Below are 17,803 nucleotides of genomic sequence, written 5' to 3'. Positions count from 1 at the left end.
TGCCTGCTAGCCAGAACCAGCCTAATAGAGTCGGTGTTAGGACGATACCAGGGAGGAAAGGAGAGCAAGTGATTTTCAATCTGAATCTCCTGGCGCAGGCGAGAGTGATGGCCGCTACGAGTGGTCATGGCTGATGCACGCGAAGCGAGTTAAGCCAGAACCCAGACTCGTACCTCGCGGAGCGAGCCTCCCCGTCGAAGTGTGATTGATTATATCTCTCGGGTATAACTGATCGTGTCCAGAAGACTCAAGATCCTCTCTTACACGCCGGAACAGCACAACGTGGTCCCCCTCTCGATCACACCAGTGCATCCGCGCAGTAGTAGAAGGGAGGGAATCGGACCGATGTCACTGGCTGGGTATAACTAAGGTTGAACCGCTCGATCATCGTCTCGAATCGCCTTTGCTGACGCCAGTGGTGCAATAGGTCTCTTGTATAGCATCGTTTGGCTGTATTCACTTCAGCAAGTCTTCTGGAAGCTTGCCGGGCATCTGTGAGAGCAGACTGGCCTGCACAGGTATGTAAACAGCACAAATGTAGGCGAACTCCCCACACGCCCATAGGTAGCCTACATTTTCACCCCGGCCCCGCATAGGTACTGCCGCAGCATTAATAAGCGCGCGGATAGTTCTACCAGCCGCCATTAGCTTGCTGATGGCTTACGTCCAGAGTGGTCTGTTGGTTCAGCAGTGATGACAAAGTGACCCCACTGACGGATTTCGGGTCCCTGCCGGACACTTCCGGCCGATGGTTCCATGCCAGGACTCGCCTGAGGTATAAACAGCTCTGCAGATTACACCGCTGCAGTACTGGGACCAGGTGAGCAGTTCCGCACGGTGACGAGTCAGACTGCCGTAGCCTCTCGAGACAAGGTATGCTGAAAAACGTGCCGAAGCAACGCTTCCTGGCCCGGCTCGTCGTCATCCGACACAGGCGGCACCGTATTCACGGACGCCTTCGTGCATTCCCTGCCAGTGTATCCCGACGACTGCCGTGCTGGGCCCTCTCGACCAGAACGGCAGTCGGGAGCCGAGCGGGTGCGAGCTTATGTAATCCTCAGCTGAGCGTTCCAGGCTGTCCATGCCTGACGGCCACCCGGTACCCTGCAGCGGTAACCTCCAGCCCGACTACACTGAGACGGACTCTGTCGTGTAAGCGTTCCGGAGTGTCGGTATTTCCGTGCCCAATTGTATACCTCCGCTGCTTTCTACATTTTCCTTTCCCGCTTGAACTTCTGCTCCTGTTGATACAAGTGTGCAAAAATCGACCATACCGAATCCCTGAACACGCCGTGTACTGCCATTGGCCGTCTAATCCCTCTTGTCTCTGCTCTGGCCGGACACTGTGACGAACGCCGCATCAGGTTCTGATTCACCAGCAGGCGAATGCCTTCACAGGCATTCGCCTGCTGGTGAAGACCAGAAAAGCCTCCGAATGATGAAATCCAATGATACTCTCCTCGACGCATGATCTGCCAGTAGAATAACTTGACGGGCGTACTGTCTTCCCTTTGCCAGAGCGGATTTATTGCGAAATGCCAAGACAACAATTAGTCGGTGCTACAGAGCCATGCTTTCAATTGCCAAACAGCATTCCAAGAGACGGGGCGTGAAGTCACAAAGCGCCTTTAGCCTGCGCCTATCAGCCTCCCCGATAACACTAAGCCGTTCTACCCAGGGACCACCAAAGCACTGAGACTTTAGCTACGCTTCACTCCCACATCGACACGTCACACAAAGGGCCCTCGGAACTGTTGGATCATCCGAACACACCAGAACCAGACTTCGAACGTCTTGCGTGACAAAGACACACTTCACCGATACAAAGGGAGCGGCGCCGGCGGGAGGCTCGGCAGCCAAGGGTTGGGGCTGGTCTCCCTCCGCTATACGATTGAGTCGACGAAAGCGCAGCTACCGAAAAGCAGACTAGCTCCAGCAATTTGGGGTACGAGATGTAGTAAAATGGAATTCTTCTGCTACTCGACTTCAGGAAAACACGGGCCCACCGCCGTGGATGGCCCGCGGTGCCTGCGATAAACAAAGAGGGTGCCGCCTGCTTCGCAAAGAAGACACCCCGCTGTAGTAACGGCCCGCGCCAGGTACACCTCCCTGAACAACGAGCGACCACCGCTGACGCCGGAAATTGCCCCCAGATGCCGCCAGGACATCGTATCATCCAGACTGTGAAGTGTGTACGTCATAAAAGAAGAAAGCTTCCCTGACAGGTGACAGCGGGTGTACGCCCTAGGTACGACAAATGCGGTATCCTCGTGCAGGTGTGTCACTCTTGTCTTTTCCTAATCACGTCAAATCACAAGAAATTCGCCATCCGTCCACCGCGTTTTCTCCGGACAATAGTGAACCGCTCACTAGGGATGTACCGCAATCCTTCTGTCTGTTGTTGAGCTGGCTGGGAGAGCTCTTGAGCGTTTTCACTTCTTTCGTCTTCTCCGCTATTCGCAGCAGTCGTTTCACTCTCTGCATGCAGTGAGGCACCATCATACAAGTCCTTACCACTGCTCTTCAACCTTCCGTCGCCGCACACCTCTGCAGGAGACTGCGCCTCACCCCCGACCCCCGCCATGCGCAGGTTGTCCCCCACTTCCTGGAGGCTTGTCGTTTCGCCTGCGAAACTGATAGGAGATTTCTCTAAGGAACCATCGTCTTGTCGAACACTCCCTGAGGGTGACCGCCTATCAATCTGTGCACCAGCTGTTGTTAAATCCGCCACTGGAGCAGCGACAGCAGTAGACCCATACACCTGTGGGTAGGGGGGAGTGGCGGAGGTACTATCCGCACTTTGACCATCGTTCCTCAAAACCACCATTACTTCTTCCTCTCGGCGCCACCGAGCAACTCTTTTAGACAGCCAGCGAGCACGTGTTTGTGCTTTATCAGTGAGGTCATCACCCTTCTGCCGTCTGCCTCCGCAGCACACTTTGCCCACTGCCCACCGCAGGAACGCAATACCAGCAATTGTTGTGATCATCGTGAATTCTCGGCCGCCTGTAGCCCCGGTTTCCGCCGCTCCTGCAGCATCGGCGGCTGCTGCAGCATTCGCAGCCCCCCCGGCTGCTCCCTCTGCTTCTCCTCCCCCTGCAACAGTAGTTGTACTGCCGTCTCCCCCTGCGGCTCCTCCGCTACTATCACCGGAACTGGCCGCAGGAGCTGTAGTCCCCCCACCATTCCCTCCTCCCGATGTATCGTCCACGTTGCGATCAGCGCCATGTCTCCGGTGATGCGCTGTATCGTGTCTGGCGTGGCCATTGTGCGGCCGCGCGTTTGGCCGGGGCGCATGTGTCCGAGCTGTCCCGTGGTGCGCTGTCCCCAAAGGACGGTGAACATGATGCCCAGGTAAGCCGTGCCCTACGTGATGACTGCCTGCCCCAGCTATAGTGGGATGTGGGTGTACCGAGCCGCCCGTGGGCTGTAGCAATACGGCTCCCCCTCCGCCAACTGTGCCAGCCGCACCCGCCTGGCCAGCCGACTTTGCTGCTACATGCGCGAGGTGGGCACCATGAGTGGTGAGATGCGCGGCCTCTCCTGTGGCGAAAGATGAGGACGCTGCCACTCCCCCTGTCTTTGAAAAGAAGCTGGAGCCCTTCACTGCTGTCGCTGCTCCTTTCGAAAGTAAAGCAGCACCTAGCACTTTACCCCCTCCTGCGGCGGTTCCAGTGGACAGTAATGATCCGGGGGCTGTCGCACCACTCGCAGCCGCTGCGCCGCCTAGCGACCCTGTCTTCACCAGCGCCGGCCCCAACGCCGTCAGTGCTATAAGAGAGCTACTGCTTAAGACTGGCATTTCGCAGCGTTGTGCAAGTGAACAAAGGCTCCGTCGAAGAAGACAGAAACGACCACGGAGCAGTCTGTTAATGCGTGGCGTTGGACCAGGGATCAACTGTGAACCGGAAGAGCCAGACCAACTGCAACTTTAGAAACACCGCCAGTGGGTCCCCACGACCTGACCGAAGCGAGAGACTATACAGGGAGCTGGCCAAAGTTCGCAGAGTCCCCTTGTTACACCATCAAGCACGAGCTTCAGGTTTCTTCGCTAGCAGGCAAAAAAGGCGAAGGCTCACCCGCTTCATCTTTCAATTCGCCTGCAAGCCTGCTAGCAGACACAAGACCTCTGTTGTGTTGCTACGACAGGGAATGTTCTGTGACAAGAGAAAATAGGAACGACACACGGTACGCGTACTAACGGAAGCCGAATTTGATAAAAAAACAACATGCTCCGCGACGTCCAACGAAATGCGCCCGTCGTTAAGCTATGTGAGTGCGGCGACTCAAAACAATTCACAGATGCCGAAGCGCATCAGCACACAACCGCAATACGATTTACATACAGTGCCAAATCGACATCGAAATGCCCCGGAATGAACCACGTTCCCCGCAAATGACAGCCTAACAACCGAATGTGGTTCGTTCCCCGGAAGCAGAGGCACTGCCTCTCGGGAACGACTGGCTAGAGTGAGTGTAAAGTCGGGAAGCCGGAAGCAAAACGTCTGGCTGGTGCGCCCCCTATGTCGTCAACTTTCGACCAACGAGACAAAAAAAGAACGAAGGCTTCCGAACAGACGATTCGCGACCGGCACCAGTCTCAAAATCCTTCGATATTCACGGTATGCTCCTGGTCGACTCCTACCGAGTAAGACTTTCACAGGTGGTTTGTGGCGTATTCCGAAGTTGAGGCAGTACGGAACTGGCGGCACAAACAGGAAAAAAACCGGCAGCAGAAAAACGGACTCGGAAAAAGAGAGGCGCACTCGGACCCGCCAAACGGTATATCGCTCAGCGAAATTTTTCGGTGTGTTGAGTAACGCGCTCTGAGTTGCCCCGCCCAGGAGCCCGCGGCGGAATCTGTCACTTGGAGAAAAAGGGTCTACAATCACGAGGCCACCCTCGGGGAAGTTTGCTGTCCTGAGAGAAAAGCGAAGATGCAATCGACGACCTCGCAGCAGCACCGCGTTTGCAGCAGAACGAATGATCGAAAAGCGGCTCGAAACTCTGGAACAAGGACCGTATCCGATAAAGGAACAGCATGCCACCTGACGGCGAGTACTGTTGCTCAAAACGCCCCTCTTCGAGTGGCTGGGTAACGGTAGCAACTAGACCCGGTTTGTTGAGGGTGGCAGGGAGTCCGCCCTACCTCTAGCTATTTGTGTTAAACCCCCCCCCCTAAGTTTTTACGAGCAGCGGCACTTGACTGCAAGTGCAGCTGAGCTGCGTAGCTTTTTACCAAAAGCCGCTGTGACGCCAGAAAGAGAATGGCGCTGCTGATCTGAATCTTACTATGCAGAAAAGCGTCCTGACAGGCTATGACCCCAAGAACGAGGCCGACCTGCTGCACATGGGCGAACGACGCTCATGGCTGAGCGTGGCTTTACTGCTGGGATCCGGCGAAGGAGCATCAACTCTAAACGGACAATATCTTCGCCCTGCTCCGTGGCCCCCGGGAACCGGACATGTAGACAAGAACTGCAATGGGTTCTTAGGGATCTCCGGTCTATTGAGCGCGCTGCTCTGACGGTAGAGGACTTGCCTGGCCGCGGGGCATGCAGACTCTGCCAGCGACAGCGATGACAATCAGGAGAACCGACTTCGCAACTGGCTAGCAGGTTGGCCACCCCGCCCTCCGCTGTGCTCTTGCTTTTTACGCTCCCTTGTGCAAGCGCGAAGCACTCCACTTTCTGTTCCTGTGTAGTAGAGGGTCTTGGCCAACGGATCGGACTGTGCGCCTTGGTTTTTTTTCTTCCTGACTTTATTGTCTTTCAAGCACTCTCCGTGCCTTCCTTCGCTTCTCGTAAGTGACATGCGGCTTCCGTGCAGACGGTTTCTTTCCAGGAGTGGCTTTCCGGAGAGGGGGGGACGCGTTTCTTTTAAGGCGTTACTGTCACGGTGGATCGGTGTCGGTCCGAGCATTTTTTCAGAACTAGCGTCGCATAAAAGTGCTGTTTTCAAGGCACGCCGGGTGCCGTGGTCACAGTTGTGTCACCCTCGGATTTTGTCAGTTCTTCGTATCTGAGTGTTAGCGTAGCTGGACTTCACTCACGGTGTTTGTTGAAAGTGCCAGCGCGCTTTCAGGTGTGTCTTGCTGGGGCTTCCCCCGCTGCCGTTTCGTGATTGTATCCCTGGGTGTCGGCTTAGACTGACTGCTTAAGATGCGGTCTCCAGCCACACAGTAGAAGTGCCTTTTTAGTTTTGAAGAAGGCAGCGTGCGTCTCTTTGCCCGGCGTGGGGTTACTCGCTTTCTGCTTTCTGAAGTCCTCTGCCCGACAGTGCAATCCATCGTTTAGTTGGTGCTGTCCTGATAATGGGGTGCCAGTCTTGCTGGTGGTGGCGCGGCGTCTGTTTTCCAGTCTGAGGGTGATGAGGAGGGCGTACGTGGTAAGTATTGAGCAGTCAGAAATCTTCGTCGTGCTCCTGTTTTCTGCTTTACATTCAGGGTGTACTAAACATGCCTCTGGAGGTTCTGGGTCCGCTGGCGATGTTCACCGCAGGAGTGAAATCGTTACCTGGAGTTGCTCTGTTCAAGACGGGCGGCGCCGCGGCTGCAGCCAAGGGTGGTGGCCTCTTCGCTGCGAAGACAAAGGGTGTATTCACTAGTACCGCCCACAGCACTGGTGGTGGTGGTGGCGCAGCCACCCCTGCATTGGAGAACGCGAAAAAGGACCTTCAGAGAGTAGTGGAAGACATCAACGAGGCCGAAAGCAAGAGTTTCTTAGCACCCTTCGGTCTTCTGTCGGCTTTCGCACTCGGCGGGAAAGAAGACCCGGCGGTAGCGGCTCTTCGTCGCGCACGAGCGAAGGCCGAGAAGGGCGAGGGCGATCGACGTGTGCGTCTGTCCACTGTGCCAGACAGGTGTACGAACTACGGTGATTTTCTGTAACATGGTGAAAATCAAAACAGATGGAGCACTGCCGGGGGAAGTCTTGCGTGGGGAGCTCCACCAGAACCAGAGTACGGGTGTATTTTCTGTCTTGTGAAAGATAGGGTTTTCAAGCTGTGTGTGCCAGCGCTGAACCTCTGTCGTTGCAGAACTGGGGGCGTTGTTAATAATACACTCGTGTGGGTTTGTCCGATCCCTAGTGGTCCTTTCCCGTGGAGAGGACGGGCTGGTTAATCCGGGAAAGATCCGACGACTTCCACTTCGTCATTGTGTCGCCGTGTATGCACTACTTCACTCTGCATCGCAAAGAAAGTTGTTTGGCAGGTCTCCTTCATCCCGTACCATTCGTCCGTTTGACTTCCGAAGTACCGTTGTTGGTTTGACATTCTGCGTTGACAGCAATGTCTCCTTGCGCGTGACTGTTCCGACACTCAGGCGAATTCCGCAAACAGAACCGTGTTCAGTGTCCCTTTCTTGAACCGTAGTGCCTGTGACGCATGAGCGCCGATCATCAATGGAGCAGAACACCTGCGAAAACCAGGATGCTCATAGTGACCACTGTTGTCACCCGGCAATACAGAGGTATCACGTGCACCACCGACTCAAACCGCGTCTGTAGAGGCTAGGGCATTGACGTTACGGAAATGGGGAAGACCAGCAGGTAGAGCGACCACATGAATTCGGCCCGCAGAAACCTGGCTAGGCCGCCCCGCGGCAGGGGATGCGAGGTCGATGTTCTTGCTGACATGCCGTCTTCGTGGCGACGCTCGAGGTTCCCTGAAGCGTTCGCGTGTCTTCGGCCCTCTGTTGTAGCTAGTTCGATAGACGGGGAAGCGTTTGTACGATGCGTGGGGGCTCGGGGACGAAGTCGTAACACTCAGCGACCCAAACATCAATCGCCTCCAGGTGGTGTCCTCGCAACGCTACTGTCTCCCCCCGTCACGTTCAAGGGCTGGAATTCCCTGTGAACCATTCCGACCCCGGTCCCGCCTCCTACCAGGCCAATCGCAGTCACCACTTGTGGTCGAAAGGTGCAGTTGTCGAATACGCTTGGGGGGGGGGCTGACGGTGAGCCCGTCCACTCTCCCCCCGCTGATGAAAGCTTGACTCCACAAGGATGTTAGTGTCGAATCCTAACGCGTACCGCTGTCTACGGATCGCGGCTGGGCTGGGGATTACCCGCCATCCGTAACTATGTCTTGCAACCCGGGAGCACGAAAGTGCGTCCCCCAACTCTGTACTTTCTCTACACGTGTCGTTCTAAACAGAGAAGATACGTCACTTGTGTGTCCGTTTTTCATGACGACGGAAAGACCTTCCTCGGATGTACTACTACCGTTCTTCCTCTGCACAGGCCACAGTTTCGAGCCGTAGAACCAAAAGAGGTGCCGGTACGCTGCCAAATCTCTTGCTCCTAACATCCGTGGGAAGAGCTGCCCCCTGCAAACTGTACGTGGAGTGTCGCGTGAGAGTGTTTCGTATTCGTGTTCACCCCCTGAGGACGGGTAGAACAAACAAAAGTCCGCTACTGGCTGGTCTCTCACATGTTCGCTCGCGTGCCGGGTCGTGTCCCCTGCAACCCGAATGCTGGGCTGAGCTGCCGTCTAAAATTGCCCTTGTTCCTGCCCCCACCTGGCCGCTGTCTGTACGGCTTGACGCCGCAGCAAAAAAAGTAATATACCATTCAGTGGTGGTCGCCGGCGTTGCCGCGCGCTCGTCGTGGGCTCACATTTTCATGCTCCGTGAGTCACTGGTGTAGAGGCAGTACACATTTCTAGGTCCAGCGTCTGCGGCCGCCTTTGGGCTCATCGTGGCGGTCGAGTGAAGTGTTCGCCACACTACAGCACACTGGACATCGTCCGAGGAGAAAACCCGCTAACAAACGAAATTACTTCCTAACCAAAGGGGCGCAGGCTCCTCGGAGCGGTCCACAAATCCGACGAAGCCCAATGGCGAGAAAGAACCGCCATTAAAAAATCGGCCCTGTTCCGTCACAGCGTAGCCGCAGTTGGTTTATACAGCCTAGATCCAAAGGAAACCAGCATACAAGACAGACCTTCCACTTACGGTCGACAACTGCGCTCGGCGCTCCTCCCAAACCGATCTTGTCGTGTTATCCGATTCAGCAGGGCATCGAGCGCCTGCCAAGTCGTCTCTTGGATCCACCTTCTCTGCAGCTGTCTCTTCGCTCACCCGTGGCGATGGTGCATCCATGGCACTCGGACCTGGCGGGACGGCGTTTGACGTTAAGAAGCCGCAGACGAGCGAAACCGCTTCTTTGTTGGAGGGGGTGAGCGCCGCCCGCGCGTCCACGACTTTTCCCCCTCCGCTACCTATCACTTGGCCTATAGTTCCAGGAAGGTCAGGAGGGCCCGGCCCTGAAGAAACACCCAAATATCGCAGGGCACACAGAAGACCTACGCGTGAGCCTGAACCAAAGAGGCTCACCTGATCCATCTTTTCCTCCTTCTGAAAATGAACTGAAAAGGTAAAAAGGCAGTGGTCACGGGGAAGCGATGGCTCAGATTTAACAGACCGACCGGCCCGGCAAACGCTCTAATCCTTGCCGGTGCCGCCGTCATCGTACAGCAGCGGTAGCACGTGAGATACTGCTTTCTGATTGCCTGCTAGTGCTCCCGCTTCCACTGCAAGGTTGATGTGATTCCGTCGATGGCACGGCCGCGGGCCAGGCGTTGCCTGTCCAACTGCTCGTCATTTACCTACTGCACTCTTACGCGGGAGCGCAACCTACACCAGGGGTTGTGCTTGAACTGTGACTTCGCCAACTTGACTGAGAGCACCGCGTTTGCTTTTGCGACAAGCCTACAGCTGTCTTTCTTTCATGAGGCGGACAAACTAAAGGAGACTTGAGCAAACAATGGATACCGTCGGTGGTCAGATGGTCCGGTGCCTGACTTGTCCGTAACGCATATGGTAGTGATTAAGAGACAAGTCAGTGTGACTGAATATTTCTTCGTGACCACGGACGACTTACACATAACCGGTGCAGAGCTAACAGGTGACGTCCCTACAGCGGTTGCGGACCCTACAAGGCTGGCGCCCTTTGTTGCGCTTACACCCGCGGCTGCTGCTGCAGGCGCCGAGGCAGCCCCCGAGCCCAACCAGAATCCAAGGGTCTTCACAAAAGAAGTAGCAGGGGGTATTGCTGTCCCTGCAGCTGCTCCTAGCGGTGCTGGCGCAGCCGGGGCCAGGGTTGCTCCCCCTAAAGCCGTTGCACCCGTAGGGACCGAGGAGGCTGAAGCTGGTATAGCTGCCGCTGCTCCGGTGCCGGAGACTAAAGCTTTTCCAGGACCGAAAGCCAACAACGAAGGAAGAAAAAGCGATGCTGCAGTTCCACTTACTACCCCCGGCATGGTGAAACTCGATTCGACTCGGTAACAGCCGCGCGTGGAAGAGCAGATGAACGCTCTGCGGAAATCCGTGTAACAAGCTAGCCTTGAGGATCGCCACTAGCAAAGACTGTAACACACAGTCTCAGGAAGTCCAGAAACCAGTAACGCCTCGCAGATCCTTTATCTTTCCTTGTCTCCTGTCCGCACACGCTCCACAGGGATGCAGAGGCAACGGAAAGGCTACGCGCGCACCCAGTGTAACGCAAAGAAAAAACTAGAAGCGAAAACTCTGCTCGGCCGTAGAGCGACACGGCAACAAGAACCGGGATGCAATAATCCTTGCGGACTCAAAGCGCTCCTCGTTTCTTGACATGCGCTCTTGAGGGATCGGCACTCATCGCAACGCTACGCCGCGTCTCGGGCTTTAACCGGCGTTGGAGGGAACAACTCGCACGTCGCTACACACACCGGCCCCTTGCCTCCGTACGGCTAAACGTGAGAGTACCGCCTGTTGATTCATATTCCAGCAGGCGGCGTGGCTTCGGTACACCAGGCCGAAGGACGGGCTGTGCATGCAGCTCGACACGGCAACCGTCGATTCCCTCTGTCCAGGGAGACACATTGCAGATCTAACTGTTAGTTGTGCAACGCGTAACTCTGTGTCGGTGTCCTATGTGAATCCTCTAGTTGACGGGCTTTAAGGCACTGTTTGGGGTCTCGGACGGCAAGCGAGGAGCAGAAAGCCCTTGCTGACGGGCTAGGCAAACTAATAGATTGCAAGCCGCTCGCCAACGACAAGGGACACCCTTTCTCCACCCGGAGGCGATACCATTGACATCCTGAGCGGCAGAAAGAGCCACACAGCTGAAACTACTGACTGGCTTGGTAAGATCCAGCTGCGACCGTGAACATCGGCGCTTTCCGCCCGCATTGGCAGGAGGCGACGCCATTCCCGTGATGGGCTGGCAGGGACCCCAGAAGGAAAGTCTCCCGCGGCCGTAGCCCGTGTTGGCGGATCCGAGCCAGACAGAATGCGGGACGACTGCAAGATATTTGCTCGTATTGGGGGGAATTGTATGTGGCTAAAAGCCCTTCCCCACTTGGCGTGGTTCTGGCCACCGCATTGTACGTGGGAAAGCGAAACTGAAGCTTAGTGGGCCAAGACGGCCCCCAGAGAGAGCACGTTCATCAGGGGTTTGTGCGTGCACGGAACTCGAAAGCGAAGACGCTGTTACATGGTTAGCTGGTTGGAGGGACAGTGAACAACACCTGCAGGGCGGGATACGGAGAAAAAACTAGCTACGGAAGCGACCGCCTACATCGCCGAATGGTCGCCCTTAGGTACTCGTGGACCTCGTGGCCCTGTGTATTGCGTGCTGGGTTCGTAAAGAGGCCGCGCTGTCAGAGACCGTGGGTCTCAAACCTGTTTAGACCGAACGCCAGCAGCGGTCGCTGAGATCCGCACTGTGCCGAAGTCGGCTGGACACCTGCAAACTCCAACGTACTGCTACTCGAAGGGAAAGGCAAAGCCAGGAAGACGAAACCGCGGCACTTCCTAGTCTGAAGAACTGCTTGTTTACCAAGACGAGTGATGTAACCGACACTTGTGGCGCCGTTACGTGGAGGGCTGGTTCCTGCCGCGTACAACAGAATGAAGTGTGAAATCTCTCCGGTGATGGTCGCTGACATGCCCGGTTCAAAAAGAGACAAGGAGTTACTTGTCGGGCACTTAGAAAAGGAAGAACGCTTGAAGTGTCTCTCTCACCCCGAAACAGGCACGCTAGTCGGCAACTGCCACCTGTAGTCGACCCATTTGCCTGCGATCGCCGGCTAAAGTACGAGGTTCAAGAAAACAAGAGCAAACAAAGTGCCAAGAGATCTAGCTACTCGGCGGACGTGGCTTCAAGAACGGACGTCGGAAATAATCTCAACGACAGCCTACAGAACAACGCGGGCTGTGCAGACTTGATGCATGCCCGCCCAACACTGAAAGACTTGTGAATCCACACGATGCTTCCCTCTCACATTGTCACTATCCTCCCCCCGGCCTCACGTGTCTCCGAACTCACGGCTTCTTGAAGTATTTGGTGATCTGGCACTGCCCCAGAAAGGTAGCAGAACTTTTAGCACCACTCGATTGTTGGCGTTTGGTCTGCACACCACGGCGGATTCCTCGAGAGCGACCATGCTTTTCTTCCTGCACACGGCAGTTGACACCCTTGCCGACTCCGTTCTGGGTACCTCCTGGCTCGGCTCCGGCCTCCGGTTTCCCAGGCAGCTGGGCTTGTGCGAGAAGGTGGCCGTTCGATCTCTCCTTGGATCGACTCACACGCGAAGCAAGTAGTTCATTGGAACGCTTCGCCGGCGTTACATTCGTGGCTGCTTGTTGAGGTGTGTCCGGGTCAGATACGCTGCAGAAGCTTTCAAATCTTGAGCTGCTTCGCCTTCGGCACGCCTCGGAAACCCCGATGACTGGACAGGGTTCTGCTGTGAAAGCGCCTTCTCTCCCCGCTTGTTCAGCTGTGCAGGCAGAGGTTACTGCAGTCCTGGCAATTCTTGCCTTCGGGTGTTCTGGTCCGTGTGCAGAACAATTTACGGCAGAGCCGTTCTGCTGTTGCCGACTCCCTGTCCTTTGCTGCCCTTTCGAAACCAACAAACAGAGATCATCTTTTTCATGTGCAGCCGATGACCTGGTGTACAGATCCGCCATGAGGCATTCATGGCCTTTTTTCTGGTTACCCGCGGCCCCCGCATCGGCAAGACAATCTTGAAGACTATCCTGCCCTTTGCTCCTCCGATGTTCACTTGGATGTTGTGTTTCGTCTCCGCAAGGAGCAAAACCAGCGACGGATTTTGGACCACCGGTTCCAGGAACAGGAAGAGGACCCGTCATATTTTTACTTTCAGCTAGCCTTTCTTTCGTGCTTTCGCCTGGGAATGCCCTCGGGACCTGAGAATCGGCCCGGGCGTTTCCTTGTATCTCTTGGCTCTTATGCTTACTGGGTGCTTGCTCGTCGCGCGTAGTGAACAAACCAGCAAATCTTCTTTTTCGAGAAGAGGCAGGACCACGGTTCAAATACCCCAAACCTGGCTCTGATGATACGTCCGATTTCAAACCGTCTCTTTCACAAGGACGACCAGTCATCACCCACTGTCCACCTCCACCACTTCGGCTCTGATGACTGTGCATTATTACTGTCCTCTGCTGCGTCAGGTGACGACTTCCCATCAATTCCTTTCCTACGACAACTTTCCCGACATCGTTAGATATCAATCCTGTGTGACGGGAGTAGGAGGGTGTACTAAGGGAACTGTGAGTCTTGCTCTCGTAGCACGCCACTTCCCCGATGTGTTCTGTATTCACGTGTGAACAACTCTGCGAAGGTTCGACTTGAATCTTACTCACGGAGCCGGTGGATAATCTGCTCACCGGTGAAACGACAGAACAACTGTCGCTGGTTCCTCTTGTTTTATCTGAGGAGATTTCTGTGGAGGTGATCTCGGTGTTCTGAAAGATATGAGAGCCAGACTGAATATGTGTCCTGTTACCGCGGCTCGGGTCACAGACACTCTGATACTTGTCTGTCATCGTCCTTTCGTTTACGGCTTGACTACTTTCATTCCTCCTCGTATTCCTTTCGCTCAAATGTAGGGCTTCTGCCCTGCTGTCAGCCCCCGTGTAAGAATCTGTCTGTGCCTTTTGATTTCTCCGACTTTGTTGCCATTTTTGTCTAAGCAAATCCTCCAAACGCTGTTGCTCTTGCTGCAAGGCTAAGGTTTCATCGAACTCCTCTAGAGCTCTTTTATTCTCTTCATCTGCCTGCTCTTGTTCTATCAAAGCCGCTTTTCTCTCCTGGTCATCCAGCGGGGTTGCCTTACACTGCGCAAGAAAGGGACAGCTGCGGCATTTCCACTTCTCTGATGACTGAAAAAAGAGAAGGCACACCAGGGAGGGAAGAAGAAGCACGCACAGGCAAACACAATATATAGAAAGAAACCACGAAAAGCATGAGAGCTTAAGATGATGGCATCTCTCTAGCTTCGCCTAAAGAGTCTTCAAACTCCAACCCTTTGCTGACTTAACCTGACTACTCTCCGTGGTCTCAGTTTCTTATAAGCCCTCACATTCTACCTTGTCTTGGAGAAGGTCCTCGTCACTCGATCTTCTTCTACTCTCAATATGAAAGCAGATAAGCAGAGAACTTCGCTGCCAAACTGTCAGGAAGGAAGGAAGAATGCATGCCTCAAAGAGGGGAATAGACAGAGTCACTTTGCTCAAGCCATTCTCCTTCCCGTATGACTCGTGAGGTAAGAGAAAAAAGGAAGTCAGTGGAGATTTGAGGGGGGGATGTACACAACCGTTGGCTAAGCAGCGTAGTGAATCTATCAAGACATTCCGTCTATTGTGTAAATATATAAGGAGAGACTGTCTAAATACATGCTCTTTCGTCGCGCATATCACACATCTGTCTGTGGCAGAACGCGTTAATCCATTCAAAGGTATAGGTAAGACTTGCGCTATCGCTTGACTCGGTGCTTTGTCTTAAGCACGTAGCAAGATGGAAGAGCATCTAAGGAAGAAGAAACACAAGGAAACAAACATGCCTTCTCCCCTTGAAAATGTACGAAAGGGTTTCTTCACTATAGATCCATTCATGCATGCGCTCTCTATACCCTTCCACATGGAGATGCACCATGTACACCTAGACATATAAAGTACGGCACATCCTTTCAAGTATGGCTATTGAGCGAGCTGGCTACCTGGCAACTGACTTCGAAAGCAAAACGATCCATAGCGCATCCATGAGCTTCTGAAGACAAGGGGCCTCCGTTCTTACCTGAAGAGTCTCTGCTGGACGATGTCCTTTCCACCAGCTTGTCAGATCTTGGAGAGAATACTCTACGGTCTCTCCGTGATAAGGAATCTTCTCTCTTGCGAACTCCTCACCTAAGATGATGGATATGAAACGGAAGACAAAGGAGAAAAAAGGATAAAGAAACGGTACCCGTACAACACGTAAAGACAGAAAGAGACAAGGAAAGAAGAAAAGACCCCTAACGCTTAATCATCTACATGCGATCACATACAGCATATAAATCTGAGATCGTCTTTTCTCGCTTTGCCACGCAGAGACTCTCTGAGACAGAGAACGTGCAAAAAAGAAACATAGAAGCTCAAGAAGAAGAAGAATCCGATTCTCTTTCTTCGTTTGCTTGCGTCTCAGAAAAGATCTCCATCTAACTACATCTCTCTTTTAAGTGAAAGACAAGCATAGAGACTCTTCTCCACGCTGGAAGAGAGAGGATACACGACAAACACACTTCGATAAAGACAACTACCAGCTCTTCATATGGGATAGATATCGCGAGGTCATCTCTCACCATCTATCTGTCCATACATATATCTACTAGATAGACATCTATATATATATATATACATGCCTACTCGCAAGGATGTTTTAGATATATATATATATATGCATATATAGAAAGGTAGATAGTAGTAAGAAGAGAGATATCGACACACCTTCACATTCATAGACAACGTGAATTTCACGCCAGAGATTTGGGAGTTGTCTCCAAGCCTCTTGAAACTTCTTTAAAAGAGCATCTAGCCTCAGAACTTGAGATCTCTTCTCTCCTCCCGCTTCTTCTTCTTCTTCCTCTTTTCTTCTTGTCTCTTTCCCTAGTGAAACATTCAAGTCTTCTTGGCTACATTTGATTGTATCTAATTCATTGTCACCTGTTAGATCCACTACCTCTTCTTCGTCTTCTTTCTCCTTTTCTTCTTCTGTTGTCTCTCCTTTCATATACACGACTGCCATGTCGTTCTTCATGCTCTCCGCATCTTCTTCACTCACAGTCATTTCGACATCCATTGTCGGAGTGGAACCATCCCTAGTATCGACCCGTCCTGACTGCTTCTTCTTCATCTTCTCCTCGTCTTCTTTCGGTGTACGTACACCTCGAGGTGCCATTAGAGGAACGTTCGCTGCTTGAGCAGCAGTAAGAAGAAGAGGATTCGTCAGCTCAGCTCTAGGATCGAGTTTGAAAGCAGAGAAGAAAGAATCTGTGGGAATGGGCTCATGTCGTAGACGGTCTAATAAATACCAGTAAATCTAGTATTAGGTAGAAGAGGCAGAAATAGACAGAGACAGATCAGAACAGACATATATAGACGATGTCCGAGGGAAAGGTCTCACGTAATTCTTCTTTGAAATATCTAGCTCTCCATACAAAATCTACATATGGCGTCTTAAATACTGCACTGCGGAACGTCAGGCAAGAGGGGGGGGGGGTTACATCCATCTTTATACATCTAGAGATGTACATGCATACATCGTCTATATATGCAGATACCTGCATATATAGATATTCATAAACACATATTCATATGTACTTCTTCATTCGCTACGATTCTTGACAGAGAGATGTACACATGTACGTGTATCTATGAGTATGTCTTCACATCTTTTTTCCTTTCTTTCTTTATATACACGCCACACATATAGATACACATATCCTCATAAACCTAGATAGATATGCACGTCCGTCTGTTACGAATCATAGGACATAATTGACTCTGTGTGCGTAGGTATTCACGAATATCTATATATGGGAAAGGCGGCCTCTATTGTGACGTACTGGATGAGAAGAGGTCTTTTCCTCCTACCTGTAGTTGTAGAGCAGACGTCTGTTTCTGCGATAGCCCAGGCGTCTTCTTCACACTTCTTGTCTTATTATCACTTAAAAGAACAAAGAACCTTTCTTCTTCTTCTTCTTCTTCAGAATCGACATCTCCTCTTCCTTGGCTCTCTGCGAAAGGAGAAGATCTTCCTCTCCCTTTTTCTTTCATTCTCTCACAAGGTCCCTGTAACGAAGTTGAAGGCCTTCGACCTTTCAGATCTCTTTCTGGGACAGAATTCCCACCAGGAGAAGAAAACATCCAAGGAGCTCTCCATCGTCTGCTCATCTTCTTGTTCTCCTTCTCCTTCCCTTTCCAAGAGACGTCGTTCACCTCTTCTTCCTCCTCTTCTTGTCGCTGTTCTTCCTCCCAGTCAGGAATCTCGATGAGATCAAAAGCACAAGTAGAAGAAGAAGAAGTCTCTGTTCTTTGACCTTCTTCTCCTTCACTCCTGGCGCTACATGCGAATGAAGAAGATGAAGAGAAAGGGATAGCTTCTGTCCTTATTCTTCCTGGGATTCTATGATCTCTTTCATCTTTGATAGAGCCGGGAAAGAGAGATCTTGTTTTCTTCTTCATCTTCTTTTTAACAATACGTAACTCGTCAATCACTCCCCTTACCATTACTCCTCTACATACTTCTCCAAAGACCCAGAGCTCACGACATACACCTCTCTCATACAACTGCTGTAACTGGGAGATCGAATTCAGAAGTTTGAAGGCCATTGCCTAAGGGAGTAAATGATTCGATTGATACACGAACAAGCACAAACACATACACAGGTCTCATCCTCTTAAAAAAATCTCCTATACATGTACACGCACACATACATACGCCGATATATACGTGTATGTATATTCTCATATAGATACATT

The 17,803-nt window shown here is 52.7% G+C and overlaps 4 protein-coding genes across 4 annotated transcripts; 1 reads left to right on the top strand and 3 right to left on the bottom strand.

The window, feature by feature from the left end:
- Positions 1-1,595: 1,595 nt before the first annotated feature.
- Positions 1,596-5,479, bottom strand: CSUI_004736 (pk1-interactor 1). The gene has a single exon (XM_068064921.1). It carries the CDS (start codon positions 3,800-3,802, stop codon positions 2,312-2,314), a length of 1,491 nt encoding a protein of 496 aa, XP_067923096.1. The 5' UTR covers positions 3,803-5,479; the 3' UTR covers positions 1,596-2,311.
- Positions 5,480-5,802: 323 nt separating this feature from the next.
- On the top strand, positions 5,803-7,334 carry CSUI_004735 (uncharacterized protein). The gene is made up of 2 exons (XM_068064920.1): positions 5,803-6,387; positions 6,446-7,334. The coding sequence occupies exons 1-2, from the start codon at positions 6,370-6,372 to the stop codon at positions 6,887-6,889; spliced, it is 462 nt and encodes a 153-aa protein (XP_067923095.1). The 5' UTR covers positions 5,803-6,369; the 3' UTR covers positions 6,890-7,334.
- A 1,272-nt stretch (positions 7,335-8,606) lies between these two features.
- Positions 8,607-10,840, bottom strand: CSUI_004734 (uncharacterized protein). The gene is made up of 2 exons (XM_068064919.1): positions 9,885-10,840; positions 8,607-9,267 (listed from the first exon to the last, which is right to left on the bottom strand). The coding sequence occupies exons 1-2, from the start codon at positions 10,261-10,263 to the stop codon at positions 8,912-8,914; spliced, it is 735 nt and encodes a 244-aa protein (XP_067923094.1). The 5' UTR covers positions 10,264-10,840; the 3' UTR covers positions 8,607-8,911.
- A 1,109-nt stretch (positions 10,841-11,949) lies between these two features.
- On the bottom strand, positions 11,950-17,769 carry CSUI_004733 (defects in morphology 1 precursor). The gene is made up of 4 exons (XM_068064918.1): positions 16,916-17,769; positions 15,770-16,361; positions 15,081-15,190; positions 11,950-14,167 (listed from the first exon to the last, which is right to left on the bottom strand). The coding sequence occupies exons 1-4, from the start codon at positions 17,651-17,653 to the stop codon at positions 12,308-12,310; spliced, it is 3,300 nt and encodes a 1,099-aa protein (XP_067923093.1). The 5' UTR covers positions 17,654-17,769; the 3' UTR covers positions 11,950-12,307.
- Positions 17,770-17,803: the final 34 nt, after the last annotated feature.

The sequence above is a fragment of the Cystoisospora suis genome (assembly GCF_002600585.1).
Source record: "Cystoisospora suis strain Wien I chromosome Unknown contig_2259, whole genome shotgun sequence".
Classification (NCBI taxonomy): Eukaryota; Apicomplexa; class Conoidasida; order Eucoccidiorida; family Sarcocystidae; genus Cystoisospora; species Cystoisospora suis.
Note: the sequence above shows the minus strand (reverse complement) of the source record. Positions and strands in the feature narration are given on the sequence as shown.